Raw genomic sequence first — 20,498 nt, forward strand, 5'->3', positions numbered from 1 at the left:
AATCCCAATGGTCTACACTGTGATTCACCAATAGGGGTCTGCCAAAGACTCCACACTGCATCTTTATCTACAACTGACACCTCTAGCACCATTGGGTCAGCTGGATCATATGGTCCCAGTGGCAAAGCAGCTTGCATAGCAGCCTGAACTTGTTGAAGAGCCTTTTCTTGTTCTGGGCCCCACTCAAAAATGGAGGCTTTTCGTGTCACTTGATAAATAGGTCGAAGTAGAACACCCAAGTGAGGAATATGTGGCCTCCAATATCCGAAGAGGCCCACTAGGCATTGTGCCTCTTTTTTAGTCGTTAGGGGTGCTAAATGTAATAGCTTATCCTTCACTTTATTAGGAATATCTCGACATGCCCCACACCACTGGACCCCTAGAAATTTTACTGATGTGGAGGGTACCTGAATCTTTGTTGGGTTAATTTCCCAACCCCTTGTACGCAGATATTGTATCAATGAATCTAGAGTCTTTGATACATCCTCCTTAGTGGGTCCAATCAGCATAATGTCATCAATATAATGGACCAGTGTGACATTTTGTGGAATAGACAGGTGGTCAAGGTCCCTTCGGACTAAATTATGGCACAGGGAAGAAGAGTTGATGTACCCCTGGGGGAGAGTTGTGAAAGTATATTGTTGCCCCTGCCATGTGAAGGCAAACTGCTTCTGGTGGTCCTTTGAAACTGGTATGGAGAAGAAGGCATTAGCCAGATCAATAGCTGCATACCATGTACCAGGAGAAGTATTAATTTGCTCAAGGAATGTAATCACATCTGGGACAGCAACTGCAATTGGAGTCACAACCTGGTTAAGTTTACGATAATCCACTGTCATTCTCCAGGATCCATCTGTCTTCTTTACATGCCAAACTGGTGAATTAAATGGGGATGTAGTAGGAATCACCACCCCTGCATCTTTCAAGTCTTTGATGGTGGCACTGATCTCTGCAATCCCTCCAGGAAAGCGGCATTGCTTTTGGTTTACTATTTTCCTAGGTAATGGCAGTTCTAATGGTGTCCATTTGGCCTTTCCTACCATGATAGCCCTTATTCCACATTTTAGGGATCCGATATGGGGGTTCTGCCAGTTACTAAGTATGTCTATTCCAATGATGCATTCTGGAACTGGGGAAATAACCACAGGTTGTGTCTGGGGGCCCACAAGACCCACAGCGAGGCGTCCATGAGCTAAAACTCCATTGATAACTTGACCTCCATAAGCCCCCACTCTGATTGGTGGACCTTCGAAACATTTTGGGTCTCCTGGAATTAGTGTCAGTTCTGAGCCGGTGTCTTGTAATCCCAGAAAAGTTTGATTATTTCCTTTCCCCCAATGAACAGTCACTCTTGTAAAAGGCCGCAAGTCCCTTTGGGGAAGGCTAGAAGAAAGACTAACAGTATAAACCTTCAGTGATGTATCAGGATCCTCCTTACAAGGGACCCGGCCTCCCCTTCATTCAAGGGGTTGTGGGTCTGTAAACTGGCTCAGGTCTGGGAATTGATTGAGTGATCATGACTGTCTATTCTGCTGTTCACCTGATCTACCATTCTTTTGCCTGTACAGATCACGTAAATATTTAGTAGGCTTCCCATCTATTTCATTCCTAGGGACACCGTGGCTAAGTAGCCAATGCCATAATTCCACACGGGACAGGTTGCTTTGATTATTATTGAAAACTTGTTGTCTATTATAACCACGCCCACACTGTCTCTGTTGATTCAGTGCTGACACCTGCCCTCTACCATCACGGGGACCAATCAGCCCCATTGTGGGCAAATGTCGGAGTTCACTTAGGGCAGTGCCCACTGTTAATCCTGGTGCACATAGAATAGCAATTACAGGAGTCTTAAGAGATGCTGGGGCCCACTTCACAAACTTGTTCCTTATGGTTGTGGTAAAGGGTATGTCTTCAGGACACCCCCTTTTTGGATCTATGGGAATATCTTGATAGATCCGTTCTAACATACCAATTTCTCTAAGCTTTTGGATGCCTTCCTCTACAGTGTACCAAGGTAGGTCAGGTGCTTCAAGTTGGCCTAATCTAGGCCATCTGGCAGTCCATGCTTCATTGAACCAACCAAATAAAGACTTAGATCCTTTTTTAGCCTGTCTCACAGAGACATTGAAAGAAGAGTCTGTGCTTAGGGGTCCCATATCCAGAAACTCAGACTGGTCTAATATTACATTTCGTGCACCAGTACCCCACACCCTTAGTAACCATTCCCAGGGGTATTCTCCAGGCTTTTGCTTGTACGCATTTGAGAACTCGAGCAGGTCTTTATGTGTGTAGCGCACTTCTTCTTGGATAATCCTCTCAACCTCACCTTTAGGAGGTTTCTGAGACTTAATTTTAGTGACAGGTCTAGCGGAAATAATGGGTGGTGAGGGTGTTTCCTGGGTGCTCTCAGCAATATCTTGTGAGGCAATTTCCTCAGGTAATGCTACTGATGCAGCCCCACCTGGCATATCAACTTGAATAGTTTGGCTAATCTGCTCAGGTGTTTCTAAGGGCTCAATATCCTCTTCTCTGGATCATCAGCCCATATGTTCCCATCGCATGTTTCAGGGTCTCAACTTTTCCCAATTAATGCCCTTACTTTGGTTTCAGACACTACTCTAGATCTGCAATTCAGCTGCCGTTGTAATTCAGCCACTCATATAATGAGACTCTGGACCTGGTTCTCAGCAATGTCAGCTCTTTTACTAGAGGAGAGAAGGCTCTCCTTTGTAGCACAGATGGAAGTTTTCAAATCTGTTAGTCTGCACCTGAGGCGTGCTTTTGAGGCTCTGAGATCATCCCTCTCCTTAATAACACGTTCCATTGTACGAAGGACCAGCCAACCAGCTTCCCTATACTTGTCATTATCACAAAACTCCTGGAAAATATCAAATATACGATTGCCTAGAGCATCTCCTTTATCCAGCACGTCATCTACTTTAGGTGCTACTTTAGGTATTATCTTTGCTATTTCACACCATGGATTAGTACAGGTAGTAGACGTATCCCCGTCAAGACTAAATAGGTTGTAAAACCAATCAAAGAAATCCATATTTATAGTTTATTTCTCTAGAAGCACTCCTGGTACCAAAATGTATTGGACAGGGTTCTCTAGATAGACAAACCAGATTGCTTGTAATTATATATAAATATATTTATAAAGATAGATATATAATTCGAGAAATAAACCGTTAAATAATATACAGATAGATAATACAAGAAATTAACAGTTAAATTATAAAGCAGTGAGACACTAGCAGTCCTTTAAGGCTTGAGAGCCGCCAGTTGCCAGTCCACTTCTGTAGAGAGAGCTGGGCTATATATACCCAGGTAGCAAACAGCAAGGCAGGTCCCCAACTGTCATCAACTGTCAGTACTCAGCTTCAGAGATGAACATTCCAATCATGTGGGCTTAAAGGGACTTCAACTTATAGCAACACAGTCCACAGGCTAGGCATCCGACAGGTAGTGTACCCCTTTAAACTGAGGCACAGAACAACCAAGGTGAGGCTCACCGAGCCATTTATCCATCCCTCTGCCCTTCAGTTAATCCTACTTGTGTTTATCGGCCAGGCTGGCACAATAAATTATAGCAGAGTCAGTCTGACTTGAGCACCAAGCTTCTTCCAAGGCTATAAATCTTCACAGGAGCAGAACGCCTTATCTTTCTCCCACAGAGAAATGAGGCCCTTGAAAAACGGACCTTGAGGTTAGCAGCACAACATAACTCAATACTCCACCAGGACTCCTAAAAAAATTGGAAAATATTTGGCAATGATATATTAGAGGAGACGATTCTCTGGAATTTGCATAAAACTCCAAAACATCGACAAAAAAAATAGATGATCTAATTAGTACATGGGCAGAGCACATCAATGAAGACTTTCATACAGTCAGCAACACATGAAGAAATGCTCAAGATCCTTTGCCATTGAAGAGATGCAAAAACAAAAAAAATCATGCAACAAGGAGATAGAACTTTACCACAGCATTAATAGCAAAGTTTAAAAAACCCAACACAGATGCAACAAATGCTGGCTCTGTGGAGCCCTGATACACTGCTGGTGGGACTGTAAGTTTTACAACCACTCTGGATGACAGTATATCCTCAAAATTTGGAAAAGACATGCTATATAACAAGCACTCCTCCACTTGGTACACATCTAGAGAAATAGCTAAGACATAGCACTCTATACCATTTAAAATATACCAATGAATCTGTGAAATATTTCATGTTAATGAAGGAGAACACGATGCTGAAAAATAAGTCAATCACAAGGGACAGAGATTGTGTGCAACTTGTATTTTTTAAGTCAATAATTGATTTTCACATTGAAAGAAACTTTCTTTGAGGGTTACAAGGCTGAGAGGAGAAGTAAATGTCTACAGAATAGAGAAGTGTTCATGGATGCGGGGGAATGAACAATGAGATGGAGGTTGGCAAAAAGTGATGGAGCAAGAGCACACATTGAAAGGTTTGCAAGGGTTAAAAGCAAGAGAGGTAAGAACTGATCAATACACGATCCTGCAATACCTGTGATCGATGAGTTCATGCGTGGACTGACATGTAGACGGAGCAGATGTGGGAGGGAGAAAAGGAGTAGACTCGTGAACATACAGACGTTTGACAGAGAACATCTATCTGTGTGTACTTGCCTTTGCTGAAAATACGTTATCCATGAATGCATGTATCCATGATTGTGGGAGCACATACTGGGAGCAAAGTTGTGAAAACGCTTAGACACACATAAATGCCTTGAGGGAATGAATGAGTGGTTGGTCCTGGGGGAACAGGAACATAGTCTCAGAGGACACAAAGGTCAATTGACATAAACAAATGAAAACCCAACCAAACTCACTGCCATCGTGTGTCAACACTGGCTCAGAGCAGCCCCACAGGACAGGGTACATTGCCTCTGTGAGTCACTGAGATGGTCAGCTTTTTACAGGATTAGAAAGCTCCGTCTTTCTCCTGAGTAGTGGCTGGTGACTTTGAACTGCTGATCTTGCAGTTAGCAGCCCAGTGAATAACCATTACACTACCAGAGCGTCTAGTTGGCATAACATAGTTCACACACGCGCGCGCGCATGCACACACACACAGACAGAAACACACACCCCCCCCCCCACACACACACACACATTCTGCATTTTAATTTGGTGAGTAGCAACTTAAAAGCTCCTGGGTAGCCATGTAAAATGCAAGTATTAGTCTGTCCCCATCCAAAGGAGGGGGGAATTATGCAAATCTAAAGAAATGTGAAATAAAATCTAACAGTACGTAAAAAAAATTAGTCAAAGGGATTAATGGACCATGTGATCACCAGTCTCGATAATCCTGAGTCCAGAAGAACTAGAGCAGTGGTTCTCAACCTTCCTCACACCGCAACCCTTTACTACAGTTCCTCATGTTGTGGTGACCCCTGAACCATAAAATTATTTTCGTTGTTACTTCATAATTGTCATTTTGCTACTGTTATGTAGCAGGTTATCCCTGGGAAAAGGTTATTAGACCCTCAAAGGGGTCGTGATCCACAGGTGGAGAGCTGTTGAAGTACATGCTGCCTGTCTACCTCTACTGACTACTCAGAAAGGGAACCTATTAGAAGGTCCTGGGAAGAATCAGAGAAAAATGTGGAACAAAACTAAAAATCACCCAAGAAAGCAGTCTGACTGGTCAGAAAGAAACTGGTGAGCTCATTCCTCAGCTCACCACAGCGATTCAATTTTCAGCTAAACAATAGACAGCAATATAAGAGAAACTATAACACTAGTGAGGTTCTCACACCTTCCTGTGATCAGCCATTTAAGATCCAAGGGGCAGCTGGTACCCAAGGGCAGAGTTCAGAAGGGTCAGGAAAGTAGAAAAGGAAACAGGAACTGCAGGAGGTAACTGCAAACAGGAAATGCATTGCAATTGAGGAGATTGCAATGAATGAGACAAAACAAAAAACATCTGAATTGTGAACTGTAAACCTGATTACCTGCTCTTTAAGCCTTTGCCTATGTCACAAGAAAAAATAAAAAATAAAAAAGATAAGCATAGTAGTTGCCTTCATTGAGCTGACTTTCAATGGATCACTAAAATTAAAATCGCTGCCATCGTATCAGTGAAATTCATAGAGACCCTAGAGGACAGGAAAGAACTGGCCCTGTGGGTTTCTGAGGCTGTAACTGTTTACTGGAGTAGAAAGCCCCATCTTTCTTCCAAGGAGTAATTGCTGATTTCAAACTGCGGACTTTGCAGATGGCAGTCCAATGTGTAACCACTGCGCCACCACACTCCTATTCAATGGCTCTGATTATATATGTCACTATACATGCATATATAGAAAGACTAGGTACCCACAACCAACCAGAGGAGCCAACCAGAAGACAAAACCCAAAGTCAAACCTCTAAGCAGAAAAGCCAAGGGCCACTAACCAAGGCCTCTCAGTGAAGATACAGATGCATAAATATTGAGAAACATGTAGATTATATTCGCCCTCACCTTTAATGGAGCAATTCTTCTCATCACCCCAACACGGTAGTTTCTGCTATGACATTTCTGTCCTGTCCCACTCTCTGCAGCAGAATTTCATTCTGTTTGACTAGGCTTTCTGACACTGCTATCATTCATGTCTCACAGTGTACATCTCTTTACTATCAGGGTACTTGAGCAGAAAAAAGCTCTAACAATGCATAAATAATAATGAGCTGTGGGAAACAGAAGGATTTCTCCCATGTCATTTCCCCCAAATATATGTTAGACTTAGGACACTGCTTGAATGAAGCTAATGGTAAATGATTGTCAAGTTCCCTCCCTGAAGGCAGTCAGCTGTCAGAATCCAGTCTGGTCCCACCCCAGGTAGGGCCCACTCCCTGCTGCTAAGGACCATAGGCCACTTCTCCCTAAAGACTTGCAGCCATTAGTCTGGTCCCTGTAGGGCAGGGTTACTACCTACTGATAAGGGTTTCTATAGTGAACCAGAGAACAGGTCATATTGGCTCAGTGTCTTCCTAACTTAGGCTTCCATCCACACATCTAGTCACATGTGTACCCCCAATACCTCCCTTTCCTATTGCGTGGATACCTAGATCACCACCCTCCCATTACTGTGTTACCTATAGCACAACCTTTTCCTGTGACCTATGTCCTCACCTGTAATTAGGGGGCTTTCACATCCCCAGAGAATATAAAAGCCTTGGTTAACAATAAATCAATATCAATCTCTCTCTCTCTCTCTCTCTCTCTCTCTCTCTCTCTCTCTCTCTCTCTCTCTCTCCCCCTCTCCCTCTCCCTCTCCCTCTCCCTTTCCCTATCTATCTCTCTTTCACATGGGCCACCAAGGCAGGCTAAGGTGAGCATGCTACTATGAAATACATCTGACTCCATTATTTCAATCTCCCTCCTATCTCTCGTGCTCTCTATGACTTTACTATAATCTTTACTTATTATCGCTGTACAATTGCGCCTACCAGACCCATGATGATGTGTTAGGGGCTGGTAACCCTGACAACGAGCACACTCAGAGAGCAAGCCATTTTACAAGAAAATTAATTCGTTATCATTTGACTTGGGATTTGCTTTCCACAGTGGTCCTTTTCATTCTTTGACATTATGCTCAGACTTGGATGCCCAGACTGTGGATATTGGCTTTGGTCTCTCTCCCTCGGGTTCAAAACTTCATTCAATATTCAGAGAGCAGACGGACTTTGGACCTCTACTCAAGGCTTCCCTTCACTCAAGTATAATTTGTTCTAATAACCTGGCAGTCTTTGATACTCACCTTCCTGACACAATCACGAAAGTTAAATGTGGTGAAGAAAGTGGATGGTGCCTGGACATCAAAAGATGTAGTGTCTGGGGACTTAAAAGCTTGAAGTTAAACAAGGAGCTATGTAGCAGCAAAGAAAATAAGCCCACATGGAAGAAGCACACCAGCCTGAGTGATGATGAGGTGTTGACCTAATCAGTTTTTAGGTATAAAAATATCCAAACAAACAATTATATTGATGTCAAAAAGGGGGACTGGAGTGGAGACATAAATCCCATCTGTAGACAATTGGACATCCCCTCACAGAAGGTTACAAGAAAGGGATGATTCAACCAGGGTGCAGTATAGCACCAACAAAACATACATAATTCCTCTAGTTCCTGAATGCTTCCTCCCCACATTACCATGATTCAGTCCTACCTTACAAATCTGGCTAAACTGGAGTACACACATAGGTACAGAAAAGAGCCTTCGACAGATGGAATTCAGGATGGATAAAACCCTCAGAAACAGTAGTGGGAATAGTAATATCATGAAGGCATGGGAATGGACGGGGGCTGGGGGTGGGAGGGGACCCATCACAAGGTTGGTTATATAGCAACCCCCAGGGGGACAAATAACAGAAAGGTGAGTGAATTAAGACAAGGAACAGTGTAAGGCACGAAATGACAACAATAATATATAATTGATGAAGATTTCACAAAGGTAGGAGGGTGGGAAGCGGGGAAGAAGAGTGACAGCAAGGGCTCAGGTAGAAACAAATGGTTTTGGAAATACAGATGGCAACAAATGTAAAAGTGTGCTTAATACCATGGAATGATGGATTGTTATAATATTTAAGACCCCAATAAAATGATTAATTTGAATAAATAATATATATATGTAGTAGTATCTTTTTAAAAAAAATTCATCCACCCCTACCTTCAAGTACCACGCATGTTCACTTACACTCTGTTCCGCAATTCTTATTGTTTTGCAAACAAAGTGCATGTTATTTGCCATAATCTCTTTGTTTACATTAGTAGCATTAACATGCTACTTTTCTTTTTGTTCTTCTTGATTAACCTTTTTTGGAGTTTATCAATTTTACTAATTTTCTCAACTAGTCAATTTTTTTAATTTAGCCATTTCATTGACATATTGACCTGCAATTCACATATCATACAATAATTCAAATATATTGGAAAGGGTTATGCAACCATTATTACATTAATGTAAACATTCCCATGCTCTTATACTTATTATTATTAGTTCTCCATTTCCCTCAAACTCAAGAAATTATTAATGCAGCTACTGTCTCTAAAGATTTACCTATTGTGTTAAGCAGTATGTTTGTCCAGGTAGACTAGAGAAACATTCCATGTGTTTCTCATGTGTGTATAAGAGTTTTATATAAAGGGTAATTCTACATTAAGAAACCATCCCAACCCAGTCCAGTCTAAGCCCACAGGTCTCATATTAGCGCATATGTCTGATACCAATCTATAAAGTCCACTTCAGACTCATGAAATACATGAAATGGCACTGAATACAGGAGGATCACAGGCCAGTGGGTAGAAAGTCTTTGCATCCAGTGGCATGTTAAGCATCTCAGCACTGCCAGGGGTCTCCACATGGCTTCTTCAGGTCCAGGGTTCTGGATGCATCAGAGTAACTCTATGTGCCTTCTCTTCAGGGATGTCTCACAGGGAGCCACACTTGTCAGTAGAGAGTCTCCAACAGTCGAGCCTCTCTCGCCACCAAGGAGGAAAAATCAGCTTTCCTAAAATTCTCAGGAGAAAGCCATGCCCACACAGAGGCCTCATTGGCTATGATAAGATTTCCTGACTAGACTCCACCCCTTCACTCTTAATCCTCTCAAGTCCCAAATTGACACCAGATTAGGTAACTACCACAGGCAAGGTTGACTAGAGAAACAAATTCAGAGACACTTAGATACGTAGATCAAGAAAATATCCCAGCCCAGTCTAGATCAAGTCCATAAGTCCAAGACGAGTCCATAAGTTCAATACTAGACCATAAGTCCCTTATTAGACTCACTCAGTCACATGCAATGATGCAGATGCAGGAATGTCACAGGCTGGTGGGTGATAAGTTGTGGGGATTCAATAGCGGAGGCCGAACCACAGAGGTTGCAGGTATCAGAGTGGCTCACCAGATGGAGGGTGAAGGCACAGACAGAGAGGGGAGAATCCCAACACCCTCCTTTTGAAAAAGCCGCACCCTCAAGGAGACACCATCCAGGCTGTGACATGATGGACAGGCTAGACTCCACCTCTACACTTTAGGTATCAAGTTGACTTGAAATTATGTAACTACCACACCTATCCTGGATTTCACATGCAGAAGAGCAGGAAATAACACAGAACAATAAATAAATAAATAAATAGATAGATAGATAGATAAATAAAAAAACATAACAGAGAAAACTCGGTTGAAAAGAATCTAACTTCTTGAGAAATTTCTTTCCAACTGTTTCCAAGAAACAGTTTTACATCAACTTATATACAAAATATCAACGGAAAAATATTCCATTTCCCCACACTTTTGCCAACACTTGTTATTGTCTGTGCTCTTTATTAGGAGTTATGAAGTAATGGCTTGTAGTAGTGTTTTATTCACACATCATGCAGTCTAATCATTCAGTCATAGTAAGGAGATTAGTGCAATCATCACCACAATCAATTTCAGAATATTTTCTTCCCTTACTCGTTGCTGTTCACTATCCATTTCCCTCCATCCTGCTCTGCTTTTCCCCTAGCAATTAGTGTCTGTATGGATCTACCTATATTGAATTTCTTATACAGAAAAAATAACAAAAGATAACACAATCATACAAAATCCTACAGAGAAAACAAACGATAACAATGACTACATAACATACATACAAAAAACTCAATCAAAGAGAAAGGAAAAATATTAAAAACTGAAATAACCTTGATGTAGGTCAAAAGGGAGATCAAACGATGCGGTTTTAGGTTTTAACCTCACTATATTGACTTTACATTGCTCTCTGTCTGGTAGCAGGCTGTGCACATCCCTCGATTATGGTCAGAGGGCATTCACTGAAGACTCAGTCCATGTGAGGATCCTGCAAATGCACTTGGACCTTCCCCTGTCATCCACAGTCTTCTGCAAACTGGGTGTTCAGAATTTAAGCTCTGATACCACTTCCTCCTTCAGATTTGGGTTTGATTATTTACAATCTCTGAATTGCATAGGCTGGTGAGATTCTCCCATGTGGACTTAGCTGATCCTCACTTAGAGGGCTGCTTCTTGGAAGACAAGCCTGTAAGACTCCAGACACTGTTCCTGTTGATAGCCCAGCACCGCACCATCTGGTTTCTTCACCACACTCTCCTGTACACCCATACCTTCAATGACCTCTTCATGAAGGCGGCCATGAACCTGCGCCACGTCATAAGAATTAATTGTTATTTTATCTACCTCAAATCCATTAATATATCTGTTTGCATATGTCTCTGGTTTATCTAAGAGATATCATTATCATTTCATAATAGAGATCATTATTAATCATTCACAGAGGCAGAACCAGGCCAACAAGATTAATGCATGTCATAAGAAAGCAAGTCCAAATGGAAAGTACATGTTTAGAAATCATGATGGCAACATATGTACAAATATGCTTTATACAAATGTTGTATGGAATTTTATAAAAGCTGAAGGAGCCTCCAAAAAATGATTTAAAATTAATAAACAATTAAAAGTAAGACCAACTCCTGAAAGAAAGAAAGTGGACATTAAAATAGTAATATGTGTAAAAGTGATAGACAGTAAATGTATGGTAGCTCCAGACCACTATTCATTGTTGATGTTGCTAGTTGTCATTGAGTTGGTTCCAACCCATTACAACCTTATGCACAAAACATTGTCTGGTCCTGCGAGATCCTCATGAATTTCCTTATGCTTGAGCCAATTGTTGCACCCATTGTCTCAATCTCCTGGAGGAACTTCCTCTTATGTGTTTCCCTCCTACTTACCAAACATGATGTCAAACTCCAAGAACTGGTCTCTCCTAACAAAATTTCTGAAGTATATAAGACAAAGCTTTGCCATCCTTGCCTCTGAGGGGCACTCTGGGTGTACTTATTCCAAGACAGATAGATTGGTCCTTTTAGCAGTCCATGTTACTTTCAATGTTCCTCACCCATACTACCTATTCAAATGCATTGATTCTTCTCCGATCTTCCTTATTCAATGTCCAACTTTTACATGCACAAGAAGCCAAACTCTATCACTTCTATTGAGTCAATACTGACTCATAGTGAGCCCCCTGTGGGTTTCAGAGACTACAACTGTTTATAAGGAGAGTAGAAAGCCCAGTCTTCCTCCCATGGAGCTGCTAGTGGTTCCAACTGCCAACCATGTAAGTCAGAGCCCAAGGTTTACAAACTACACGACATATGAGCCTACAGAAAATACCATGGCTTGGGTCAAGCGCATAATACCCTTGCTGTTTAATACTCTGAAAAGGTCTTGTGCAGCAAATAATGATTTAAGTTGTTATTCTTCAATGTTACTGACTTGGATCATCTTGTTTATGTAGGTCGACACTTCATGATCGCACAGGCTTGTACCAGTTTCTTTATTCATTCTTCTATGATGGGAATTTAGGCTGTTTCCAGCTTCGTGCTATTTCCAGCTGTTTCCTCCTTCTTGCATAACTGTGCTGTGATGAACATGGGGAGCAATCATCTGTTCATGCTCTATTTCTTATTCATTTTTAGATGACCTGCTTTTTAAATGGACTATTCATGTCTTAACTCTGAACATTCAATTTTCCATAAAAACTGACCTTTTAGTGATTTTAATACAGTTGAGGATTCTGGTGGGGCCCTATCGCCCGGGCTGCTCACAGAAAGGTCAGGAGATTATTTCTACCAGCTGTCCTGTGTGTGAAGGATGGGACTTTCTACTGCCATGTAGAGTTACTGCCTCCTGAGAAGAACCTCATATAGAGTTACTGTCTCCTGATAAGAGCTGCAATAAAGTAATTTAAAAAACAGACAGAGAGTCACAGTCTCAGAAAACCACCGTGATACTTCTATCCTGTCCTACAGGGTCGCTGAGTCTTATATTGGCGTGTACATTGTAACGTATTCAAATTTTCCATGATTCACCCGCTTCCTATCCCCTTTCCTCCATGCTTCTGGACATTGAGCCATAAAGTCTCAGGGTGCCAACACCAAGGGTTTTATCTTTTAGTCGGCCCTCTCTTCGTGACTTGGGTAATTTGTCACGTGATCCCTTCTTTTTGCATACAGGGTAACTGTCCTAATACAATGTGTGCATTCTACATACGAACACCTCAAAGAATGCTTTGGGATTTTTTTTTCCAGCAAAGCAAACAGCTGATGATGATGCTTCAGGTCTATAATTCAACCCAGAGCCCAGCATATGTACTTTGTTTCCCCTTTTTTTCCTGAGTCCTGAGACTTCACAGATTCCAAATAAGAATCTGTAATTTGTTGCTCAGTAGGGGAAAAATAAAGCAATATTCACTCTTCCTTCCCAAGTGATGGCTTAGTTATTTGAGCCCCCTCCTTCATAGCTTCAGTATTACACAAATATCTCAGGAGAAAAGCTGATGAGTGGATAGTGGTCTCAATTCCCAAAATGTATCAGTCTACCCACAAGGAGGAACCATGAAACTTACCATGTTTCTCCGTCCAAACGCAGCTCCCGGCCTTTCGGAGCACAGGTTCTCAGCCATTAGCCCTTATACTGAAGTGGAAACTTCCATGAGTGAAAAAGAACATACCAGTCCTTGGCTAACATCTAAGAGATTTATTTCCCCAAAATTGAAGCTTTCCTTGCTTCTACAAATATAGTTAGCATTTAGTGTAGATGGCTCCCACAAACGTAATGTCTCTTCCATGTGTTTAACTCGATGTGGAGACCTTCTGAGAATGTGGAGACCATCTGAGCACTCTGATTCTCCCTTGAACAGCTCCTGCTCAGGTGGTTCGGTGGCCCCAGGAGCAGTGCCACCAGGCAGAGCGCTCTCCTCACTTCCTCCCTGTGGGAACCTCTTCCCACCTTCCTTCTTCCTGATCCCTTTTGCCCTTTGGATTCACCCCGGGTAAATGTTCCCTGGTTGGTCCCCTGTGGTTGACTGTTCCAAGGTGAGCATGCATCCCTGGTGCCCTTGTTCACCTCACAGGACAGTCTATTATTTGACTGAACTCTGAGCCACAAGAGTAAGTTCGGTTCCAGGTTGGCAGGATATATAAGCGCCATAGTCTCAGGGGTTCCTACAATCTCTGTCAGATTGTAAATCTGGTCATTTCATGGGTTTTAGTCTGTTTGACACGTTGCCCCGCTCTGTGCAGGAGCTCCTGTTGTGGTTTGCGTTCTCTCACAGAGCACTCCACACTCCTGAACCGGCATCCGTTTATTCCTTCTCTGGCCGGAAGCACTGCCAGGTGAGCAGCCCAGGTCCTGACTGCATCCTCATTGCTCTAACTTCCGCGCTAAAGACTCCGAGCTCCCAGGGAGACTTTCAGCTCCCAGCTGGATGGCACTTGTGGTTGGTTTGTAAAAGTCTGTTCAGCCACTGGTCCATGACCACGACTACCTGACTGAATTCTCTAGTTCTGCTCACTGAGGGAAACGCCACGAATTGCTGAGGGCAGTCTCTGACATGCCTAGTACATGCTCTTAGGATCTGGCTTCACATTTTACAAAGGAGAAGATTGACAGTGATATGGCCTATGAAATAGCTTTCATACACAAGCTTATTTCCATTTGAATTAATTTAGTTTTTCTTCAATGCTACTGACTTGGATCATTTTGTTTCTGTAGGAAACCAGACTGAGTTGCCACAAAGGTACAATGACTTCATGTCTGACGCAGTGGATTCCACAAGCTCAAAGAACAGTGTTGTCAATTGCTCAAGTGAGCATTCCCAAAAGAAGGACAGCCCTTCTCATGTCTGTGTAAATGTCTCCACTGACTTGACTCTCTCTCCTCAGATAGCAGACAGCTCCGACTTGTCAACGGGGACAGTCACTGTGCAGGGAGAGTGGAGATCTATTACCAAGGTTACTGGGGCACCATTTGTGATGACGGCTGGGACATGCAGGATGCCCAGGTGGTATGCAGACAGCTCGGCTGTGGAGAAGCCCTCGAAGCCATGCCAAGGGGTCACTTCGGTGTGGGATCAGGTCCTATCTGGCTGGATGACCTGGAATGCACAGAAATGGAGTCTAATGTGTGGTCATGCCCATCCCGTGGCTGGGGGCAGCATGACTGCAATCACGAAGAAGACGCAGGAGTCATCTGCTCAGGTATGGTTATTGTCTTGTCCACTGGCTGGGAGAAAGGAAAGCTGCAGAGCACAGCATATCTTGACTATTGGGTAACTGATTAACCACAGTGTTTTAACCACGAACTCATGGTCTTTGGTGACTCAGAGCATCCATGAAGAACAAACATCATTACTTCCCACTGAGTGTTAAGCTGCTTGTTTTCTATCTCCAGTGGTCTTGACTAAGAAAATAGTGTTCTCTATTGTCATCCAGAGACGCTCTGATGGTGCAGTGCTTGCTCGCTGAGCTGTGACCAAGTTCAGCGTTTGCAAACCACTAGCTCCTCCTCTGAGGAAGGACGGAGGTTCTACTTGTGTAAAGAGTTACCGTCTCAGATATTCAAAGGCAATTCTACCCTGCCCTGTAGGCTTGCTCTGAGCTGGCTTCAACTTAATGATGGGAATTTTTTCACATGACTACTATCCTAATAAAAATCAAATTTCATAACTTTAAAAAAATATCTTTCTATACAAGTAGTAAGAAACTGTGAGGACCATAAAACTAAGAGTCAACTGTCCTGAGTCACAGGATTCTCCTTCCATTATTCCTAGAAAAGCTTCTCTCTCCCTTTTTCCCTTTGAAACAACATCCCTGTGATCTCAGACACTGGGGAATGCTTCACAGGCAATTGCGAGCCAGTAGAAGATATAATAAGGATCAATTGGTGTGTCAATATGTAATGCTGCTTCCCTTGATATAAAACCAAACTCACTGCCACTGAATTGATTCCTACTCATAGCAACCGCAGGCAGAAGAGAACTTTCCCGGGGTATTTCCAAGAATGAAGCTCCTAACAAGGGCAGAGAGTTTCATATTTCTCCTGAGAAGCGGATGATGTCTTTGAACAGCTGGCCTGGCCGGCAGCAACCCCACATGTGATCCAGTGTCCACCTGGGCTCCTTTCCCCAGTGCTGAAAGAGAAGTGAATTTGAGGGGCTTTGTTTTATGGGGTTTTAGAATGCAGGCAAAGCGATCAGGAGAATAGTTGAAGAAGGTAAGACGACTTAGAGTAGCTGAGGGTAAAGAACTAGATGCTGACACTTGCTCAATACAGTAGCACCTTGCCCAGCTAAACAGTCATTCCATGATACCCACCTTCCTGACATGATCACTGAAGACAGACGTGTGCATAAGCAAACATGGTGAAGAAAGCTGATGGTTCCCATCTATCAAAAAGATATAGCGTCTGGGGTCTTAAAGGCTTGAAGGAAAACAAGCGGCCATCTAGCTCAGAAGCAACAAAGCCCACAGAGAAGAAGCACACAGCCTAAGCGAATACAAGGTATTGATTGGACCAGGTATCAGACACCAAGGAACAAAAACCATCATTGTGTGATCACCTTCCTCACATAAACGCTGAAGACGAAAGTGTGCATAAGCAAGTGTGGTGAAGAAGGCTTATGGTGCCTGGCTATAGAGATATAGCTTCTGGGAACTTAAAGGCTTGAATATAAATAAGCGGCCATCTAGTCCAAAAGCAACAAAGCCCACATGAATGCAGCACACCAACATGTGTGATCATGAATGGCCGAGGGACCAGGTTTCCAACAACAAAGGCAGGGGGGGAAAAACACATCACCATGAATGACGGATGTGCGTGATGAGGACCCAATGCCCATCTGTAGAAAGCTGGACATCCCTTGCAGAGGGATAGTGGGGAGGAGATGAGTCACTCAGGGTTCAGTGTAGCAACAATGAAACTCATATCCCTCTAGTTCTTGAATGCTTCTTCCCATTCCAATTATCATGATGCCAATTCTACTTTGCCTACCTGGTTAGGCCAGAGGATGCACAGCGGTGCAGTAGGGATCTGAAAACACAGAATCTAGGACTGATGAACCCCTCGAGACCAGCAGTGAGAGTGGCGACACCCGGAGGGAAGGGGGTGTAGAAAGGGAGAACCTATCTAGGGGATCTATGTGTAACCTCCTCTCTGGGGGATGGGCAATGGGAAGGTGGGTGAGGGGAGATGCCAGGCAGTGTAAGATAAGATAAATTAATAATTTATAAACTATAAGGGTTCAGAGGGAGGGGAGAGCGGAGAGCGAGGGGGAGGGAGAAAAAAGGAAACTGAGCTGATTCCAGGAACCCAAGTGGAAGGTAAATTTTGAGAATGACGAGGGCAATGAATGTATAAGGGTGCTTTGCTCAGTTGATGTATGTATGGATTGTGATAAGAGTTGTATGAACCCAATAAAAAGATTTATTAAATTTAAAAAAAGAACTAGATGCTGACTAAGAAAACCTAAGTGGTCTCTGTGCACCTGGAAGCCCAGGTGTGATGTGAAGACTATCAAGCATGTTGATGTGAATTCTGTACGTCTAATTGTAATGAAAGAAAGAGACTGAGATTGGGGTATAGAGGAGGTGATAATGTAGGCAGAAAATATCCCAATGTTGAAATTTGATTAAATAAGTTGCCTAAGTTCAACAACAACAACAACTCACACACAAAACAAACTACCACTGAGTTAATTCCATCTCGTGGCAATGTATCGATAATTTTCTATTAGCCTCATCTTTCTCCCTTAGAACATCTGGTGTGTTTGAACTATTGACTTCATGATTAGCACTTCAATAGTTGTTGAATAGCACCACCAGGATAATAGACAAATTTACATCTGACTATAATTTTCAGTTTGGTTTAATTCAAATCAATACATGGCTCCCTGAGGAGCACTCACCCTAAACCTACACTATCCTTTATCTCTCATAAACTAATCTCTGTGCTTGAAGCTATCCATGTGTTTTCTCCCAAACCACAAATGAAGTTTCAAAAGATGTGAACAAAGGAGTGTAAGTCTGGATGCCAACCCTATTCTCTGTTTCACCAAGTCACTTAGCCTCCGCAGGTTGTGTCATTTCTGGTGTCATGCAAGAACACACTACAGATCTTCCCTGATGTGCAGTAGCGTTCTATTCCAATGACTGCATCATAAATTGGTCCCAATATAAATCAAATTGTCTCCATTTAATTACTATTCTACTATTTCAATTACGTGTTTTAATAGTAAATCCTAACATTGAATATTTGTCAGTGACTATCTGAGAATAGCATCAGCAAATTACATGCTGCAACATTGTATATAGTGCATAATATTACTGATACAGTGCACAAAAAATAAAAACGGATGGTTATAGATGTAGTTCACTGTAACACAAATGCATGATAAAGTGGTGATGATTGTACTCAAGATTTACAATCTTTAAGTTTTCTTGATTTTAATATTATCTATGAAAAAAGGACATTATATAGATTGTGGCAAGAGCTGTACGAGCCCCCAATAAAATGATTTTTTTAAGAAAAGAAAAACAGACATTATTAGGAAGCATATAAAAACACAACACTCTGAGAGAGACTACTAGAGACTACTAAGGGGCATTGGTTAATACTAAGTAATTAAGATACTTTCATTGCTTAAGAGAAAATCAGATTTGTATGCCTCACCTGAGAATTATACATCTCTGTCACTCCTAGAATAACCGACCACTAAAGAGATATTTTGTGTTCATATAAGAACCACATGTAAATAAGCATCCTCAGTCATTTATCAACAGTCACTCAATCTGGAATGTTAGACTAGTGAGGGGAGACTATGGAAAGTACTGGATTGTCAGAAGAGCAAACAGCTCTGATTAGGAAATTCGAGTCAGAATGGCCCTTGTTGTTGTGAGACGCCATCCAGTCAATTCGGACCCACAGACACCCTGTGCTCAATAGAATGAATCACTGCCAGCCCTGAGTCATCCTTACACTTCTTCCCATGCTTACACTGGATTGGATCGGATCGGATCAGATCGGCAAAAGCCACTATGAGGTTGCACGACATTGTATCTCAAAGTCAAAGTAGCAGCTTCCAATGCAAATAGTGCTTATGACCCAGAGGAAGGAGCCATGTGTCCATTTGCTCTAGGAGACTCCAGGAAATGGTTACTTCAGGTGAGTGCTGAGCCATTCAGGTCTTCCTAATCATGGCCACACAGGATGGATGGATCCATTCTCTAGAACCTGGACAGCATTCTTCAGGATCCCCCCCAAAAATGCTGCCTTCCCAAATAATTAATAACTGTGTATGCAGGCAGCACCCAACCCAGGCCTACCTGGAGAATAGCATCCAGACTCCTGATGATAGTTTCGTGATTGCAGGTTGGACAGAGAATAATAAATATGACCTAACCCCCTTGCCACAGAGTCTATTCCAGCTCATCGTACCTCCATGTAGGATTTCTGAGTCTTTACAGGAGTAGACAGCCTCATCTCTTCCCCATGAGGCAGCTTGCAGATTTGAATCATGGACCTTGCCGTTAACAATTGAACACTTACCTGCTAGCACCACAAAATAAATAATTAAATAAACACTCCAAACTCACTGCCACGGAGTCAATACTGACTCAGCAAACCTACAAGACAGGATAGAACTGCCCTTATGAGTTTCTGAAAATGTTTAACTGTTAAAAGGAATAGAAAATCCCATCTTTTCACCTTAGAACTGCTTGTAGTTTGGAGCTGCTGACCAACACCTACCCACCAGGCCATCTCCTTGCGACAATTCCACAGAGCTCCTTGAATTCATTCTTCTTCTTCAGGATGAGGAACAATATATTCCTACATAACAAAGATATATAATGAGTGATCTACACTAAACCAGTGTTATTTTTTATTTCAGGCATCTGGAATAGAAAATTGATAGGGGTCATTTTCAACAAATGGTAGTCTAGATTACTACATGCTTTCAACATACAACAATTAATGATTATTTTTGCAATTAAAATGAATGAAATTTCTTAATAATTATGAGGCACACATCTTTAGTTAAGGACCTGAGTGGATTTTGTGTGTGCCTATCTTTAAGAATTAAGTGGAATTAGAAGATTGGATTTGTGAGAACAATGTACACCTGGACCCCCAAACAAGCCAACCTAATACTATTGAGTTGATACTGACTCATAGTGACCCCAGAGGACAGAGATGAGCTGTCCCTTGGGGTTCTCAAAGCTATAAACCTTTATTAGAACAGCCTCCTCTTTCTCCTGTGATTAGTGAGTTAGAACTGCTGGCCTTGTGATCAGCACACACTGAGTTAGACAAAGGGGAACTGACTCTGTCGGGAGCTAATGGTGACTAAGGTTTCTGAGTCACATGTTTTTCAGCACATCTGACCCAGAGATTTGGAATTTTCAATATAAGAATAACACAAGCCTGGAAGATAGCCAATACTCAATAAAACGTCCTCTAGATAAGTGACTAAACTGGGTGACAGTGGTGCAGCCTTGGGGCCACTTCAGGGACTCAGCCCAGCACAGAGCTTGATACTCAGATGCTCAGAAGACCTTAATGATATGAATGCCGCTCATATTCTGTCTACAGGCTATGACAGTAGGAAGGCAAATCCAAGAGCTTCACTG

General features: G+C 42.4%; 1 protein-coding gene across 1 annotated transcript in view; it reads left to right on the forward strand.

Annotated features, from left to right (window-relative positions):
- LOC142451656 (antigen WC1.1-like) overlaps nt 1-20,498 on the forward strand; it is a 208,777-nt gene that overhangs the window by 66,923 nt on the left and 121,356 nt on the right. The window contains exon 8 of the mRNA XM_075553369.1: nt 14,757-15,071. Within this exon, the coding sequence (XP_075409484.1) occupies nt 14,757-15,071 (315 nt within the window). The remainder of the gene's footprint in view (nt 1-14,756; nt 15,072-20,498) is intronic.

The sequence above is a fragment of the Tenrec ecaudatus genome, chromosome 6 (genome assembly GCF_050624435.1).
Source record: "Tenrec ecaudatus isolate mTenEca1 chromosome 6, mTenEca1.hap1, whole genome shotgun sequence".
Taxonomy (NCBI): Eukaryota; Metazoa; Chordata; class Mammalia; order Afrosoricida; family Tenrecidae; genus Tenrec; species Tenrec ecaudatus.